We start from the raw sequence: 16,755 nt of genomic DNA on the forward strand, positions 1-16,755 counted from the left end.
AAAAGTTGTAATGTTTAATGTAGATAGAACCATTCAACTTTTCCTTTATAATTTTTTCATTGAGTTAATGTTTATCATCCTTCCCTATTCAAAAATAAGAAATATACCTACATTTTATCATTCTTAACATTTTTAATCAAGTAATCATTGTACACATTTTTAAACCTGCAGAATGTAATTGTGCTTCTTTGTGAAGCAATAGTCTCTCACCCTCCCTTTAATTACTCTTCAGATCCCAGAAGCAATCTTTTTTCATTGGTCTATCACTGTTTTTCCTTAATCTATTTAAAATACCTTTTACCTTAGGACAAATACTTTCCTGTCATTCAATCAAGTGGTGGTATTTCTCCCCTTCTTTCCCGTTTCCCAACCTTCGCACTTCCAAATTTTTACCTACTATTTTACTTTTTAAACATTTTATTATGAAAATTCTTAAATATTCACAAAAGTAGAAAAAAGTTCATAGTGAACACCCATGTACAATCCCCTAGATTCCATGTTTAACATTTTGCTATACTTGCTTTAACACATATCCACTCATCTGTCCACACACCTATCCGCCCAACTATCCACCCATCTATCCACCCAACCATCCACCCATCCATCTACCCATTCATCTACCCATCTATCCATCCATCTATCCATCCATCTATCCACCCATTTATCCACCCATTTATCCAACCATCCATCCACCCATCTGTCCACCCATCTATCCACCCATCTACCCACCCATCTGTTCACACGTCTATCCACCCATCTAACCACACATCAGACATCTCATTTTTTTTGATGCATCTCAAAGCACAATCACAGATATTGTGTACTTTTACTTTGTTAAGGTCAATAGTATACACATTCTGATGTGTAATCACATCTCACTTTTCTTTTGCCTGCAGCTTGATTCTAAAATTGAAAATCAATAAATAATATTTACATTTTTGTGTAATCACATCTCACTTTTCTTTTGCCTGCAGCTTGATTCTAAAATTGAAAATCAATAAATAATATTTACATTTTTGTGTAATCACATCTCACTTTTCTTTTGCCTGCAGCTTGATTCTAAAATTGAAAATCAATAAATAATATTTACATTTTTGTGTAATCACATCTCACTTTTCTTTTGCCTGCAGCTTGATTCTAAAATTGAAAATCAATAAATAATATTTACATTTTTGTGTAATCACATCTCACTTTTCTTTTGCCTGCAGCTTGATTCTAAAATTGAAAATCAATAAATAATATTTACATTTTTGTATAATCACATCTCACTTTTCTTTTGCCTGCAGTTTGATTCTAAAATTGAAAATCAATAAATAATATTTACATTTTTGTGTAATCACATCTCACTTTTCTTTTGCCTGCAGTTTGATTCTAAAATTGAAAATCAATAAATAATATTTACGTTTTTGTGACAACCATCTGGTAAGGCTTGGTAATGCCTTCATATCTGAGAATGAGACAGCAGAATTTGGCTGGGCCCCTGAGTATGTAGGCAGTGCTGGCCAAGGTACCAGCCTCACTGTGGGTGATCACTCAAGCACAGAGCTAGCAGGTCCTCAGGGCAGTCGCCAAACACAGAACTCTGGGGTCTTTTCTCCAGGCTACCTTAGAGAAAATCTCAGGCTTTTGGTCTGGGGCCTGGACTGCTGGTACAGAGTGGTCTGCCCATTGTAATTAAGGAGGAGGTTGGGGGGTGCCTGTTGATATAAAAATTCTTCCGTTTTTCCTCTTGTTTTAAGCACCATATTTCTGTCTACACCTCCCTGTACCGAAATTTCTGGCCACCAACATCTTCAGGACAGAGCGGCCTGCTCCTCGGCTTGTTCTCTGGGATTTGGTTTGTTCCACCTTACTTTCATCAATGACTGTTATTCTGTCTACTTGATGTATCTCATAAAAATGTTGAGATTTCTCATATTTTAAATTTTTTCCTTTCATTTTAATAGGCTGTTATAAAGGATAAGTGTATAAGTGTTAAAAGGGATCAAGCCATCATGATTAACATGGCATTCCTTATTCTTTTAATAACTTTCTTTTTATATTTAACTTGTCTCTTGGTCTAGTTTTCTTTCTATATGCTATTTATACCATATATTTGTGATATTAACTATATATGGCATATATAGCGATGTAGTACTCCAAGATTTCTTATGCTATAAAGTGAAGAACAGGCTTTATCACTAGCCAATTTCTTCATACCATATGAAGTCATTCATACTTTCCCCAGTTGCTTATGAAAATTCCTATATCATGTATTAGCATTGATTTCAGGACTACCTATTCTCTTCCAATAACTCACCTATAAATCATTGCCCAGCATTGCATCATTTTGAGGTCACCCCTTCTAAATGTACTGTAATTCTTTTTTTTCTTTCTTTTTTTTTTTTTTTTAGATAGAGTCTTGCTCTATCATCCAGGCTGCAGTGCAGTGGTGCACAATCATGGCTCACTGCAGCCTCGACCTCCCAAGCTCAAGCGACCCTTGCACCTCAGCCACCCAGGTAGCTGGGACTACAGGCACATGCCACCATGCCAGGCCTTTTTTTTTTTTTAGACAGGGTCTTGCTGTGTTGCTCAGGTTGGAATGCAGCAGTGAAATCATGACTCACTGTAACATCGAACTCCTGGGCTCAAGCAATCCTCCTGCCTCAGCCTCCCAAGTACCTAGGACTACAGGGGCATATCACCATGCCTGGCTAATTTCTTAATTTTTTGTAGAGACAGTATCTCGCTATGTTACCCACACCGATCTCAAACTCCTGAGCTAAAGCAATCCTCCTGCCTCACCCTCACAAAGGGTTAGGTTACAGGCATGAGCCACTGTGCCTGGCCACACTATAATCCTTGATAAGGCAAGTTCTGTCACACTACTCTTGTTTTCTAAAATTATTATTACTGTCCTTAGCTTTGTCCTTCCACATACACTGTCAAATCCATTTTTCAAGCTCCAAAAAAGAAATTCCATTAGAGTTATGATTGGAATTATATTACACTTAAGTATAATTTTTGGAAGAAATCACATCTTCACCGCCTTTTCACCCAGAAAAGATACATTATACCTTTTTCAAATATTCAAGACTTCTTTATTATTCTTTGGGAAGACTGTTTAATACTATTCATGTAAGAGGACTATTTTCACTAGAGGTTTTCCTAGATATTTTAGATTTTTGGTTATTATTATTAATGTCATCATTTCTTCCACTATTTTTCTACAGGTTATTTCCTTTTTTTCTTTTTCTTTTTCTTTTTTTTTTTTTTTTTTGATGGAGTCTAGCTCTGTCGCCAGGCTGTAGTGCAGTGGCACAACCTCGGCTTATTGCAAATTCCGCCTCCCGGTTTCAAGCGATTCTCCTGCCTCAGCCTCCTGAGTAGCGGGGATTACAGGTGCCCGTCACTGTGCCCAGTTAATTTTTTGTATTTTTAGTAGAGACGGGGTTTCACCTTGTTGGCCAGGTTGGTCTTGAACTTCTACAGGTTATTTCTAAGAATCAGTAAGCTATTAAATATTTATGCAAACCTGTATCTATTCTTTTTATTGAAATTTCAATAATTCAAAGAGCTTCCATCTGATTCTCTTAGATTTCTGAGTCCTACAATTATATCATTTGAAATTACTTTAGTTAGGTGACAGGTTTACCCTGACTGCTATGAGACATGAAGCTGCCAAGCCTGCTTCCAGGGGCTGGATGTGGAAGGGGCTCTAGGGAGGAGTCCTGCTACCCCTCTCACCAGTGGTCCTCTTCTTATTCAAACAATATTCCACACACAGCCAAGCACAGTGGAAGACCTATTCTAGTGGAAGGAGCAGAGTAAGGCATGCGTGAGATGTCTTACACCCTGTTTATTTTGTGCTTATACAGATATGGAGTTGTTCTCTTTCTTTCCAGCAGTCAAACCTCTTTATTTGTTTGCCATGCATTTATTGCAAGGACAGGAAGATAAGATTGAACTCTGCTGATAGTAAGCACTTACCACTGAAGAACTAGGAGTCCTGGGGAAATATTCTCGCTAGTGGTTGCGTTAACAGCCACCTGGTGTTCAAGGCCAATAGGTCTCTGGACAGAGAGAAGGTGGCTCTTACTAGAGCAGCCTCGTGTGAATAATGTGGGGAGGGCCCAAACCACTAGGGATGGACAAAAATGGTCTCAGGTAGAATTAATGGGGCAACCCCAAAGCTCCAGATTCTGGGAGGATGTGCTGCCAGGGAGCCATCAGCTGCCTTGGAGTCATTTCAGGGGAGAGCGGAGCCAGGACTTCTCAATTCCACTTCCACATCCCCAGATTGGAGGCTGTTTGGAGTACATTTGCATGGATGGTTTTTCTTAGTTGTGGGTGGTTTATAGGTTCACTTAAGGAAACCTAAAGAAGGGTGAAGCAATCAGGGAGGGTCCTTTCAACATCTGCTGACCCCTCCAGGCCAGCAGCGACGTGAGCACTGAGCAAGAGATCACAGGCCCTGGACATATGTCCCGCAACACCATCAACCAGCATGCATTTGTGCAGAAATCCTCTGAACCCTGTGCCTCTTCCTCATGTCATATGCCACAAACTCCAAAATCCTGTAAAAAGTCACCAGAACTTCTGTGAGTTGGGATCAGGTTCTCAGAGTACGAGAGCCATCTAATCCGGGTCTTGAGACAGCTGCCCAGGCTCTGGTACTTCTCACTCCTTACCTGTGTCTGAGTGTGTCTACTGGGATTTCTGGGCTACTCACTTTAAAGGTGTGGACGAGTCACAAAGGGCAGTTGGGAGCTCCACCAAATGGTCCCCACTGACGACTAACAGAGTGAGCTTCTTCAGGTTCAGCATGGAATAGGGAAGGTAGGTCAACTTGTTTTTATACAAGAGAAAGCTCTGCAGCTCCTCTAGCCTAAGAAGAGGTAAAAACAATCATAGCACTGGACTTAGCATCATAGCTAAGAAAACCAACATGAATTACAAATAAATTCTAACAGGAAGTCCCTACTTTATTTTATACATGTGACCTTTATGAGAACCAACTTATTCTAAGTTTTGTTCTTCGTTTTTTTTTTTTGAGACAAGGTGTTATTATGTTACCCAGGTTGGAGTGCAGTGGTACAATCTCGGCTCACTGCAGCCTCAACTTCCTGGGCTCAAATGATCCTCCCACCTCAGACTCCTGAGTAACTAGGACTACAGGCACACGCCATCATGCCCGGCTAATTATTTTTTGTATTTTTTGTAGAGACAGAGGGTCTTGCCATAGTGCCCAGGCTGGTCTTGAACTCCTGGGCTCAAGCAGTCTGCCCACCTCAGCCTCCCAAAGTGTTGAGATTACAGGTATAAGCCACTGTGCTCTGCCTAAGTTTTAAGTAACTAAAGTCATGCCAGGTGACGTGATTTTTTGGAAGTTTTTACTGACTTAATTACCAGTTGAAGACACAGCTATAGCAGCGGGATAAGCATACTGCACAATACACACTAGGCCATGATGGAGCCTCAAACATCAGTATGTCCCTTCCGAGAGTCTACTGCATTTACAAGGGTTAACAGGGCATGGGAAGGCAATCATACTAGAATTGAAATGAGAATAAACAGATTTTAGCAATGTACTTCCTTTGGTACACTTTTTTTTTTTTTAAATGAGAAAGACGGGGTCTCACTATGTTGCCTAGGCTTGTCTTGAACTCCTGGCTTTAAGCAATCCTCCTTCCTTGGCCTCCCAAAGTGCTAGGATTACAGGCAAGAGCCACTGTGCCCAGCCTCCTCTTGTATATCTTTAAAGCCCAGTTATTATCCTTCTCTCATCACGTCTTCCAACTTTAAAACAGGAAGGCAACTGCGGAGTGAAAAGTAAATGAGCAAAATATGATCCAAATATGTCTTATTCTGTTTTCCATTTTATTCTAACTCAGTGGCCTCCCCCTGGGAATTTTTCTTTCATTTATTTCCAAAACTTTGGATTATCATACAAATATTTCATAAAGTTCCCATGTTGCAAACTAAAAGATTCCCTCTTAGCCTCAAAAGCCTAGAAAGCATCAATACACATTACATGTACCAGGAATTTAAAAAAAGTCATACAAGATGGCATTCAGGCCTAAGCCATTGCTGGCCTCTGTGTCATCATAGCTTGCTTGTGTTTCTTTATAAAAAAGATTGTAGGCCAGGCACGGTGGCTCATGCCTGTAATCCCAGCACTTTGGGAGGCTGAGGCAGGAGGATCGCTTGAGTCCAGGAATTCAAGACCAGCCTGGGTAATATGGCAAGACCTTATCTCTACAAATAATTATTTTAAAAAATTAGCCAGGCATGATGGCACACATCTGTGGCCCCAGCTACTTGGGAGGCTGAGGTGAGGGAATTGTTTAAGCCCAAGCAGTCGAGGCTGCAGTGAGCCATGACTGCACTACTGCACTCCAGCCTGGGCAGCTAGCAGGACTCTGTCTCAAAAAAAAAAAATTGTAGATCCCAGGATGCCAGAGATTGTGTTTCATTTACCACTTTAAACCCATCCCATTCTCTAGGCTTGCCATACAGGAGTCTAATAATATTATAAGTGAATGACTGAAACTTACATGATAATTCTTACTTTAAAAAACATGAAATAGCTGCAAGAATATAATTTGGGCCAGGCACAGTGGCTCATGCCTGTAATCCCAGAACTTTGAGAGGCCAAGGCAGAAGGACTGCTTGCACCCAGGAGTTTGAGACCAGCCTGGGAAACAAAGCAAGACCCTGTCTGAACAAAAAATAAAAATTTAAAAATATGTATATTTTTAATTTGAAAGAATATAATTTGAAAACCTGGCTAAGCATATCAATTTTGTTTGAAAGTTTATTTATAATGAATCAATAAATGAAATGAGGACAATAAAATTTGTCCTCATTGATATTCTAAACATACAGTGATATGTTTCTATTCTATACTTAATAAAATTAACTTTTCCACTTCTGTAGAGTGAAGGAAAGTTAGTGGTGCCATTCTATGGAGACTAAAGCAAATTAAAGTTCATCAAGACAATGAAGAGGTGTTCAAATGCACGTAAACACATACATGTATGATGCAGACTGGAAATTGTCTTATTCTATAGTTTCCTCGGAAACTGATTTCCTGGAAAGGAAACTCTGGAAAATTAGTTGATTCCAAAGAACATTCATGTAGTATACATGTTTCAAATGTTAACAGTGTTTGAAGCGTTAGTAACTAATACATACACCTCACCTTAGAATGCAAGTAGCTACCTGTCTATATCTTGCGGCAGGTCGGTCAGGTTATTGCTGCTGATATCCAACCACTGCAAATTCGACATCCGCAGGACACAGATTGGGACACTGGAAAACTTGTTTGCTGAGATATCTACAAATGTAACTTGCTTCAAATTACTTAACTAGAAATGAATAACAAAATGTTCTAATTACTTTTATAAGAGTGGGAATTAAGTTCAACTAATAATTTTAAGATGGATATTTCTTCCCCAAAGGCATTTCTATGAATATATGCAAAGCAGATCAATACAGTATGTATTTTGGAGCACCTTGGATGTGTCATTCACTGTGCACACGTAGAGAAGTTAAGATAAATAATACACTGCGGCTGCCTTCCAGGATTTTATATTGCTATAAATTATCAGTGCAAGCTGGGCGTGGTTGCTCATGCCTGTAATTCTAGCACTTTGGGAGGCTGAGGTGGACAGATTGCTTGAGCCCAGAAGTTCAAGACCAGCCTGGACACCATGGCAAAACCCCGTCTCTACTAAAAATACAAAAATTAACGAGATGTGCTGGTGCACACCTGTAATCCCAACTACTTGGGAGGCTGAGGCAGGAGAATCACTTGAACCTGGATAGCGGAGGTTGCAGTGAGCTGAGATTATGCCACTGCACACAAAAAAAGACTTAACCAATACTGGGTAATTTACAAAGAAAAGAGGTTTAATGGATTCATAGGTCCACATTGCTGGGGAGGAATCACAATCATGGTGGAAGGCAAAGGAGAAGTGAAGGCACGTCTTACATGGCAGCAGGCAAAAAGAGAGCTTATGCAGAGGAACTCCCATTTATAAAACCACCAGATCTCATGAGATTTATTCTCACGAGAACAGCACAAGAAAGACCTTCTCCCATGATTCAGTTACCTCCCACCAGGTCCCTCCCACGACGTGTGGGAATTATGGGAGCTGCAATTCAAGATGAGATTTGGGTGGGGACACAGCCAAACCATATCACCATATCATCATGTAAAACATAACTATAAGAGAGTTAGAGTGACTATATTAATATCAGACAAATTATATTTAAGAAATAATATCGTTAAGGATAAAGAAGGACATTTCATAATAATAAAAGGGTCAATAGCAGGCGCTCCCCTGATGTATGTCAGGAAGATACAAGAATCATAAATGTATATGCAACTAACAACTTCAAATATATGAAGTAAAAACTGATGGAATTAAAAGGACAAAGAGACAATTCAACAATTATAGTTAGATTTTTTTTTTTTTTTTTTGAGGTGGAGTTTCACTCTGTCACCCAGGCTGGAGTGCAGTGGAGAGATCTCAGCCTCCACCTCCCATGTTGCCTAGTCCTGGAAGTGGGAATGGGGATTCATATCAAAGGAGCAAGAGAGAATTGGGGGTAGTGGGTGGGGGAGGAGTGATGGAAATGGCCTAAATTTGAATCTGTACACTTGTAATGGGTGAGTCATATGGTATGTAGATTACACTTCAATAAAGGAGGAAAAGGTAGAAGAAGGGGCAGAGAAGCAAACAGGGAGGCTGTTGCCCCAGTCCAGATGACAGACAACACTGTCTTGACCAGGGTGGCAGTGGGAAGGTGATGAGAATGGTTAGACAGAATATATTCTGGAGGGCATGCTCAACAGGATTTATTTATGGATTGGATATGGCACATGGGAGAAGAGAGGATGACTTAATTTACTTCCAGCCTTGACATCTGTGTGAAGATTGAGCCATTGCCTGAACTGGAAAAGACTGGGAGATGAGTGGATCTGTGCGGGGAACCATGACCCCTGGCTGTGCACCCTCACCAGGACCCCTGCTGTGCATCTCCTAGGGTAGAATGGGTGCTAACAGCTTAGAAGCAGCCACTTCCTCCTACCCTGCAGCATTCAGGAAAGGAAAATAATGCCCCTTCTAGGATGGCAATTGGTGTCCAGTGCCTTGTCACCAGCAATCACCATTTTTAGCCCATTCATTACCAGTAGGATTGTGAGATCCTTCTCTCGCTCCAGCACGAGATGCTTATTGAGTTTAATTTGGCATTAAAAATTGTTCACTTTTATGTGCTCCACTTTATCAGAAAATGATTTAAAATCATTTTTCCATGAATACAGACCAAAAGAAACTAATGAATATTTTTAAATTAGTGGATTTCTTAAATCCTATCTGTAGGACTACTTTAATCATCTACAAGTTTTGCTATGACTATATAAAAAATTTTACCCCTTTTATTTTCAATTTTACCATTGTGGATAAATAAATCAGGATCTGCATTAGAGACAACAGGCATCTTATATTACAAGCATCAACAAGCAAAGCATTAAATAAAAATTTCTTGTGTGAAATTTTGCCTGGTTTTCCTTTGACAGCATTTCTGAACTTAAATTCGGGTTCTGACATAGTATAAAATGTTTTTAAAGAAGGGCAGGTGTGGTGGCTCACACCTGTAATCCCAGGACTCTGGGAGGCCAAGGCAGGTGGATCACCTGAAGTCAGGAGTTAGAGACCAGCCTGGCCAACATAGTGAAACCCCACCTCTACTAAAAATACAAAAATTAGCCAGACGTGGTGGTTTGCACCTGTAGTCCCAGCTACTCAGGAGGCTGAGGCAGGAGAATTGCTTGAACCCAGGAGGCTAAACCTGCGGTGAGCTGAGATCACACCACTGTACTGCAGCCTGGGTGACAGAGCAAGACTCCACCTCAAAAAAAAGAAGTTTTTAAAGACCAGTATACGGTGATTGAAATGTCAGGAAAAGGCGATATAATAAAGATAGATTTCATATGTTAAAACTTCTTGCCATATTATAGACCATTCTATGTCATAAACCAAATAAAAGTGAATCGTAGTACAGAAATGTTTATCTCTTACTTCAAAGGGCAGCTCCATTAATTCTAGATTTCCAGAACAATCCAGTCTCTCTAGATTTTCACAATCTCCCAATTCTGGAGGAATGCTCTTCAGATAGTTGAAACTCACATTGAGTTCTTTCAGGTTCTTCAAACAACCTGTCATCAGAAAAAGTTAACATCCATTGAATAGGTCGTTTAAGGTCTTTTAAGAACAAAAAGCAAAACTAAGAAGTAAACAGCTCTGTAAATAATGATGGGGAAGGAACTAAACATAATTTAGTATTTGGGTTTTGGGGGGTGCATCTGATGAACATTATCTTGTAGCATCATGACCCCGAGGTTCTGGAAATCACAGAGTTTTTCAGTGTGATAAAGGTCCAACATTACAGAATCTGAAACAAAACTTTTAAGGCTCATGCCTTCAGTGTGTCATATTTTTAAATAACTGATTTGTCTATTCTTTCTTGAAATGCCCAGGGATCTTTTCCAACTGAAATGAAGCTGCCTACCTACTCCCTGTTCTCCCAAAGCCCTCAGACCTAATTTCCAGTAAGGGGAAGATAATTGCAACTGGAGCACAGTGAATTCTATAGCGGCTCCTTGTTTCTAGAGCCCAAGGAGCAGCTTAAGGAATTACCATATCTTACAATATTTGAGTAAAAATGTTTAAATACAGATTCTCCCTAACTTACGATGGAATTACACCTCAATAAGCCCATCATAAGTTGAAAATATCATAAGTCAAAAATGCATTTAATACACCTAACCTATCAAACATTGTAGCTTCACCTAGCCTACCTTAAATGTGCTGAGAACACTTACATTAGCCTACAGTTGGGCAAAATCATCCAACATAAAGCCTGTTTTATAATAAAGTGTTGAATGTCTCCTGTGATAAATAGACTACTGCACTGAAAATGAAAAGCAGAATGTTTGTATAGGTATTCACAGTTTCCTTCCTTCCTTCCTCCTTCCCTCCCTCCCTCCCTCTCTCTCTTTTCTTTGTTTCTTTCTTTCTTTCTTCATTTCTTTCTTTCTTTCTTTTTCTTTCTCTCTCTGCCTGTCTTTCTTTCTTTCTTCTTTCTTTCTCTTTCTTTCCCTTCCTTTCTTCCTTCCTTCCTTTCTTTTCTTTTTTTTTAATTTTTTTGGTTTTACTTTTAGTTCTGGGATACATGTGCAGAACATGCAGGTTTCTTATATCGGTATACATGTGCCATGGTGGTTTGCTGCACCTATCAACACATCATCTAGGTTTTAAGCCCCACATGCATTAGGTATTTGTCCTAATGTTCTCCCTCCCCTTTCCCCACCAGCCCCCAACAGGCCCAGTGTGTGATGTTCCCTCCCTGTGTCCATGTGTTCTCATTGTTCAACTCCCACTGTGAGTGAGAACATGCGGTGTTTGGTTTTCTGTTCCTTGTGTTAGTTTGCTGAGAATGATGGCTTCCAGCTTCATCCATGTCTCTGCAAAGGACACAAACTCCTCCTTTTTATGGCTGCATAGTATTCCATGGTGTATATGTGCCACATTTTCTTTATCCAGTCTATCATTGATGGGCATTTGGGTTGGTTCCAAGTCTTTACTATTGTAAATGGTGCTGCTCTTTTCTTTTCTTTTTTGTTTTCTTTTTCTTTTCTTTTCCTTTCTTTCTTTCTTTCTTTCTTTCTAGCAGCCGCACCCTTCTAGGAACAAAGTACAGTTTCTACTAAATGCACACCACTTTCACACCATCAAAAAGCTGAAAAACCTTACATCTAACCATTGTAAATTGGGGATCATCTGTAATTCCAATAATTAGCTTTTTTAAATCCATATAATGATAATTTCTTGGGAATTTCACAAAGAAGTTAAGAGCACCACTCATTGTCATTCTTAATTCCTTGATGTCAAATGTCAAAAATAACTGCTCTAATAATGAGAAAAAGAATACCCTGTCTAGTAATCACACCTCCCTGACTCCTCCCCTTCATCAGCCCTCAGTAGATCTATAAGACAATATGATAAGAGATCAAACCCCACCTCCTTTACAAAATTCAGCTGCTCAACATAAAAGAGCTAAAAATCCTTTGTTCATTCCCACGTTCCTCACTATGCTTGAGCATCAGATCCTGCAGTTGAGTGTTTCTTCATTTATCCCTAGTTTGTAAGGAGCTATATCTGCTCCTCTAGGAGAGAAACATGCCCTGAACTAATATATTTTCATTTCTTTTCATTTTGCCCCACATGTGAAAATTGATTTATTCTAGATGCCCTCAATACTTACGTTTGGTAAAAAAGAGGATTTGCTCAAAATACTCCATGTTAATAACTCAGAGTATCAAGAAGCAAGTACTAGAAGAAAATTAGGGTGACAGCCTTACCTAAGTCATTCTAAGAACATCTCCCTTTTTATTATTGTATTCTTTTCTTAAGATTTCCTATATAATGATGAAAAATTGTGATACTCACATGTCATAAGAATTTCCAAACTGGAGATATGATATATGTCTCAGCCATGTGAGAAGGGAATCGTCTGTCTTTGCCTAAGTTATGGATGTATTTGGATAAATTATATTCTGTTGATTTGAAATAGACTGAAAATTATAAGTTGGATAAAATACATATATGACTTAAATCTGGTATAGAAAGAGTATTAAAGCCTCTGAGATTTATTGTCCCCCTCCTTCCCATAGTTTAACTCACAAAAAAATTCAACTAGAGAATTTTAGAGGTGGCAGATATTTTAAAGATCATTCTGACCCCTTATCCTACAAATGAGAATACTAAGATTTAAAAAATTAAAGTATGTGCTCAAGTTACTCAAAGTTAGATAACATCTGTGTCTTCAGAATCTTAGGTCAGTCTTCAGTTCACTAAGTTTAATTTTAAAATATTTTGGGAACAAGTTAAATAAATCATGCCATAATCATCACTCAGCTACTAGGGAGAATGGGGAAGGTTTAGATGTTCTGATACTGAAAAATAACATTAACATAAAGATGATGCTAATAATAGCAATAATAATAATAATGGCTAGTGAATGCCAGGGATTCACCTACTCTAAATGCTTTCTATGTATTATCTATTTAATCCTCACAACAACGCGGTGAACTAGGTACTATTGTTATCCCCATTTTACAGATGAGGAAACTGAAAACGAGTAAATGACTTGCTCAAGGTTACCTTCTAGTAAGTCAAAGACCCAGGCAGCCTGATCCTAGAGTCCACCTCCACCTTCATGGTGTGATCGGGGGAAACATGTGAGGCACAGACTGAAGAACACAGTGTAAGCCCATGTGTGTAAGTATATTTAACATGCATGGTTACATGTCTGTTTATAAATAGACAGCTACAACGTAGGTCTATAGAAGAGCATGAGTGTATGTACAGTGTGAATACCCAGGAAACTTAGTGCTTACTGAGAGGCTTATTTTACATTTTACACCTTTCTAGAATGTTTGAATAGTTTTCCCTGCACATGAATGAGGTCTGTGGGGATGACATCATGTCTCCAACAGGATTCGAGTGCCTTGGAATAATCACTTGAATAATCGCTTGGAATAACAACTATGTACCCAATATGTTGGTGTTTATTGCCTTATCTAATCCTCACAACCACTAAATGACAGCAACAACTATTATCCCCACTTTACGGATGAAGTAACTGAAGAGCAGAGAGATTAAGTATAGTGTCCCAATCCCACATTGGTCCCCCACGGATACCCCTCACCCACCAATCTCTTCTCCTCCTCCGAGTGTGCAAGGATAACATCCTCACTACCCCACCAGTGGTCTCAACCATGGCTGCACATGGGAATCATGTAGGGAGTTTGTTAAATGCTGATTCCTGGCCCTGTACCCAGAGATTCCTATGGAATTGGTCTGCAGTGGGTCTTGGGCGTTTAGATTTTTAAGGCTCTTTGGGGGATTCTAAGGTGTAGCCAGGGTGAAAACCACTGCTCAAATCAAACTGGCTCACAAGGAAAGAATGAATAGTACATTGGTGTAGTGTGGGAAGTTAAAAAAGAACAGGTGTTAATCTGGCTGGCAATAATTTCAAGGAAGACATTTCAAGAAATGAACAAAGATACATATTAAATGGAGCACCTCTGATGACATTTCAGACAACTGTGAGCATGACTCATCCCATGGTGATGCTCTGATGCCCTGCCTTTTGACAGCTCCATGCTTAATACCCTATCTATCTTGCTGCCAACCACTGGATTCCCAAGCCAAGGTGGCAGGATGGCAAGGATCCCTGAGTCTAGGTCAACCACTGTGGCTTTTCAAATGTATAAGGACAGAACCTTTCTACTTGAAAAGGGTTGTTTGTTTGTTTGTTTTGAGACAGGGTCTCACCCTGTCACCCAGGCTGGAGTGATGGCTGGTGCCATCACCGCTCACTGCAGCCTCAACCTCCTGGGCTCAAGCGATCCTCCCACAGGCACACGCCATCATGCCTGGCTAATATTTTACTTTTTGTAGAGATGGGGTTTTGCCATGTTGCCCGGGCTGGTCTCAAACTCCTAGGCTCAAGTGATCTGCCTGCCTCAGCCTCCCAAAGTGCTGGGATTCCAGGCATGAGCCACCGCCTCCAGCCTAAAAAGGGTTTTTAAAAGTAACTCAGTCCTCAGAAACTCTATCCAGTTATTTAAATATACCATGAGCTTGCCCAAAAATGACCTGCAAATAGTGAAATCTGGCTTCTAGCCCAGGCTCTGAAGAAGTTCCTTAGTGTAATATGTAAATGATAATGATTCAGTCAGTTAATGATTCAGTCAGTGGGTCTCTCCAATTTGCAAAATAAAGGGGCAGGAGGTAAATGACCCCTTACATGTCAAAAATGGTACTTTTCAGTCATAGAAATTCTAAGGTCCTTTCTACCTTTCCAGAAACTAGGCAAGGAAACAGAAGTACTTATCCTTGTTGGGTCTAAAATTTTATTTTACCCTGCTTAGAAGCTAATAAATTTTGCCTATTCCTGTTTCATGGATACCGACAGAAGACACGAGGCTCCTGGTCCAACACAGCATACTGATGTGAGTTGCACTTACAGCTAAGTTTACCAAGTGTGATGCAGATGGCCTGGATAGATGCTACGCACATATACATCACAGCTGAGAACCCTGAGCTTGGGGAACCCACCACTTTTACAGCAAGTGGTTAGCAAGGCAGCTCTTTGCCTGGGAGCAGGTGTCTCCTCATCCCTCAAGGTTAGTACGTGCATAAACATCCCCAAGATCGGCCTGGGTAAGAGGGTGGTCAGAGCCTTGTAGTCTTGACACAGCCAGCAAGACATGTATGAACACCAGAGGCTCCACAAGCCACCTGTCCCACAGGGTCTTGGCTTCTGGTAAATTTTCACATAACTATGCGAAACCACTGGTCCCAGGGCACATGTGTAAGAATGGAGCTCCGGGCAGCTCCAGACCTTCACTCCTTGCACCCCAGGAAAAAGAGAAGCAATAATGATCACTGTCATTTTCATTTTAAGATAACACAACTGAATAATGACTGAGAATTATAAAATTTTGATCCATCAAAAAGACATCAGGCTGGTTACTGTGGCTCATGCCTATAATCCCAGCACTTTGGGAAGCTGAGGCAGGCAGAGCACCTGAGGTCAGGAGTTTGAGACCAGCCTGGTCAACATGGTGAAACCCCTTCTCTACTAAAAAAAAAATACAAAATCAGCTGGTGGCACGTGACTGTAATCCTAGCTACTTGGGAGGCTGAGGCAGGAGAATCGCTTGAACCAGGGAGGCAGAGGTTGCAGTGAGCCGAGATTGTGCCATTGCACTCCAGCTGGGGCAACAAGAGCGAAACTCCATCTCAAGGAAAAAAAAAAAAAAAAGACAACATAAGCTAAACTAGATTTATCAATGGACTAATGTATAAGAGCAATACATTACATTTCTAATAAGCATACTGCATGTTTATAGGTTTAAAACAAAAAGAAAATAAACACAGAGTTCCTAAACAAAATATTGCTCACTCGTGAAACTTCTGGTTTCTGAGCAATTGGCAAGTGTCCTATGTGCTGAGTGATACAGGCGAGACGCCGACCTCACCACCCAAAGGGATGCTGCAAACAAGCAGCTCTGGGGAGCCTCCAAACAGCCCTGCCCAGCCACTTCCTGGGGAAGCTGGAGAGGAAACACGGTGTCTGCACAGTGTCTGTCACCTGCCTGACAGCTGCCTGCTTAACACCCCAGAGGCCCGAAGACCCCTGCTAAGTTGACATACCGATTTCTGCTGGAAGATGTGAGATTTGGTTTTTTGGCAGATCCAGAATTCTCATCGCTTGAAATAACTGAATATATGTAGGAATGATTTGAATCAAGGTATTGCTTATGTGCCATTCTCTCAGGTGTGTCTGCTCCTTCAATGAATCTGGGAGCTCCTAAAATAGAAAGAATGACATCAATCAGAACTAGCTCCTCCATGTGCACAAAGCCGTGTAAAACCAAGCATTTATTTTAAAACAGGAAGTGAGAAAGCAGACACGAGAGCATAAAACTTAACCACCAGCACTCCAGCCATTTCAAAAAGAAACCAAAGATACCGCAGTTGTCGTCAGCTTCACAACAGTATATTAGCCCTATTTCAAAACTGCCGTGAATTCATGATGTTATTAAAATTAAATCCTAGTGAACACAAAAAACCAGACTCACACTTAGAGCCACAATATGTATTATTTATTGCAACATACCAACTTAAC

At 40.2% G+C, this 16,755-nt stretch overlaps 1 protein-coding gene across 1 annotated transcript in view; it reads right to left on the reverse strand.

Annotated features, from left to right (window-relative positions):
- The window catches only part of LRRC2 (leucine rich repeat containing 2), a 53,651-nt gene that overhangs the window by 8,444 nt on the left and 28,452 nt on the right, over positions 1–16,755 (reverse strand). The window contains exons 4-7 of the mRNA XM_003818453.5: positions 16,281–16,437; positions 10,074–10,210; positions 7,207–7,352; positions 4,715–4,870 (exon numbers count right to left, since the gene is read on the reverse strand). Of these exons, the coding sequence (XP_003818501.2) occupies positions 4,715–4,870; positions 7,207–7,352; positions 10,074–10,210; positions 16,281–16,437 (596 nt within the window). The remainder of the gene's footprint in view (positions 1–4,714; positions 4,871–7,206; positions 7,353–10,073; positions 10,211–16,280; positions 16,438–16,755) is intronic.

This window comes from Pan paniscus, chromosome 2 (genome assembly GCF_029289425.2).
Source record: "Pan paniscus chromosome 2, NHGRI_mPanPan1-v2.0_pri, whole genome shotgun sequence".
In the NCBI taxonomy this organism is placed as follows: domain Eukaryota; kingdom Metazoa; phylum Chordata; class Mammalia; order Primates; family Hominidae; genus Pan; species Pan paniscus.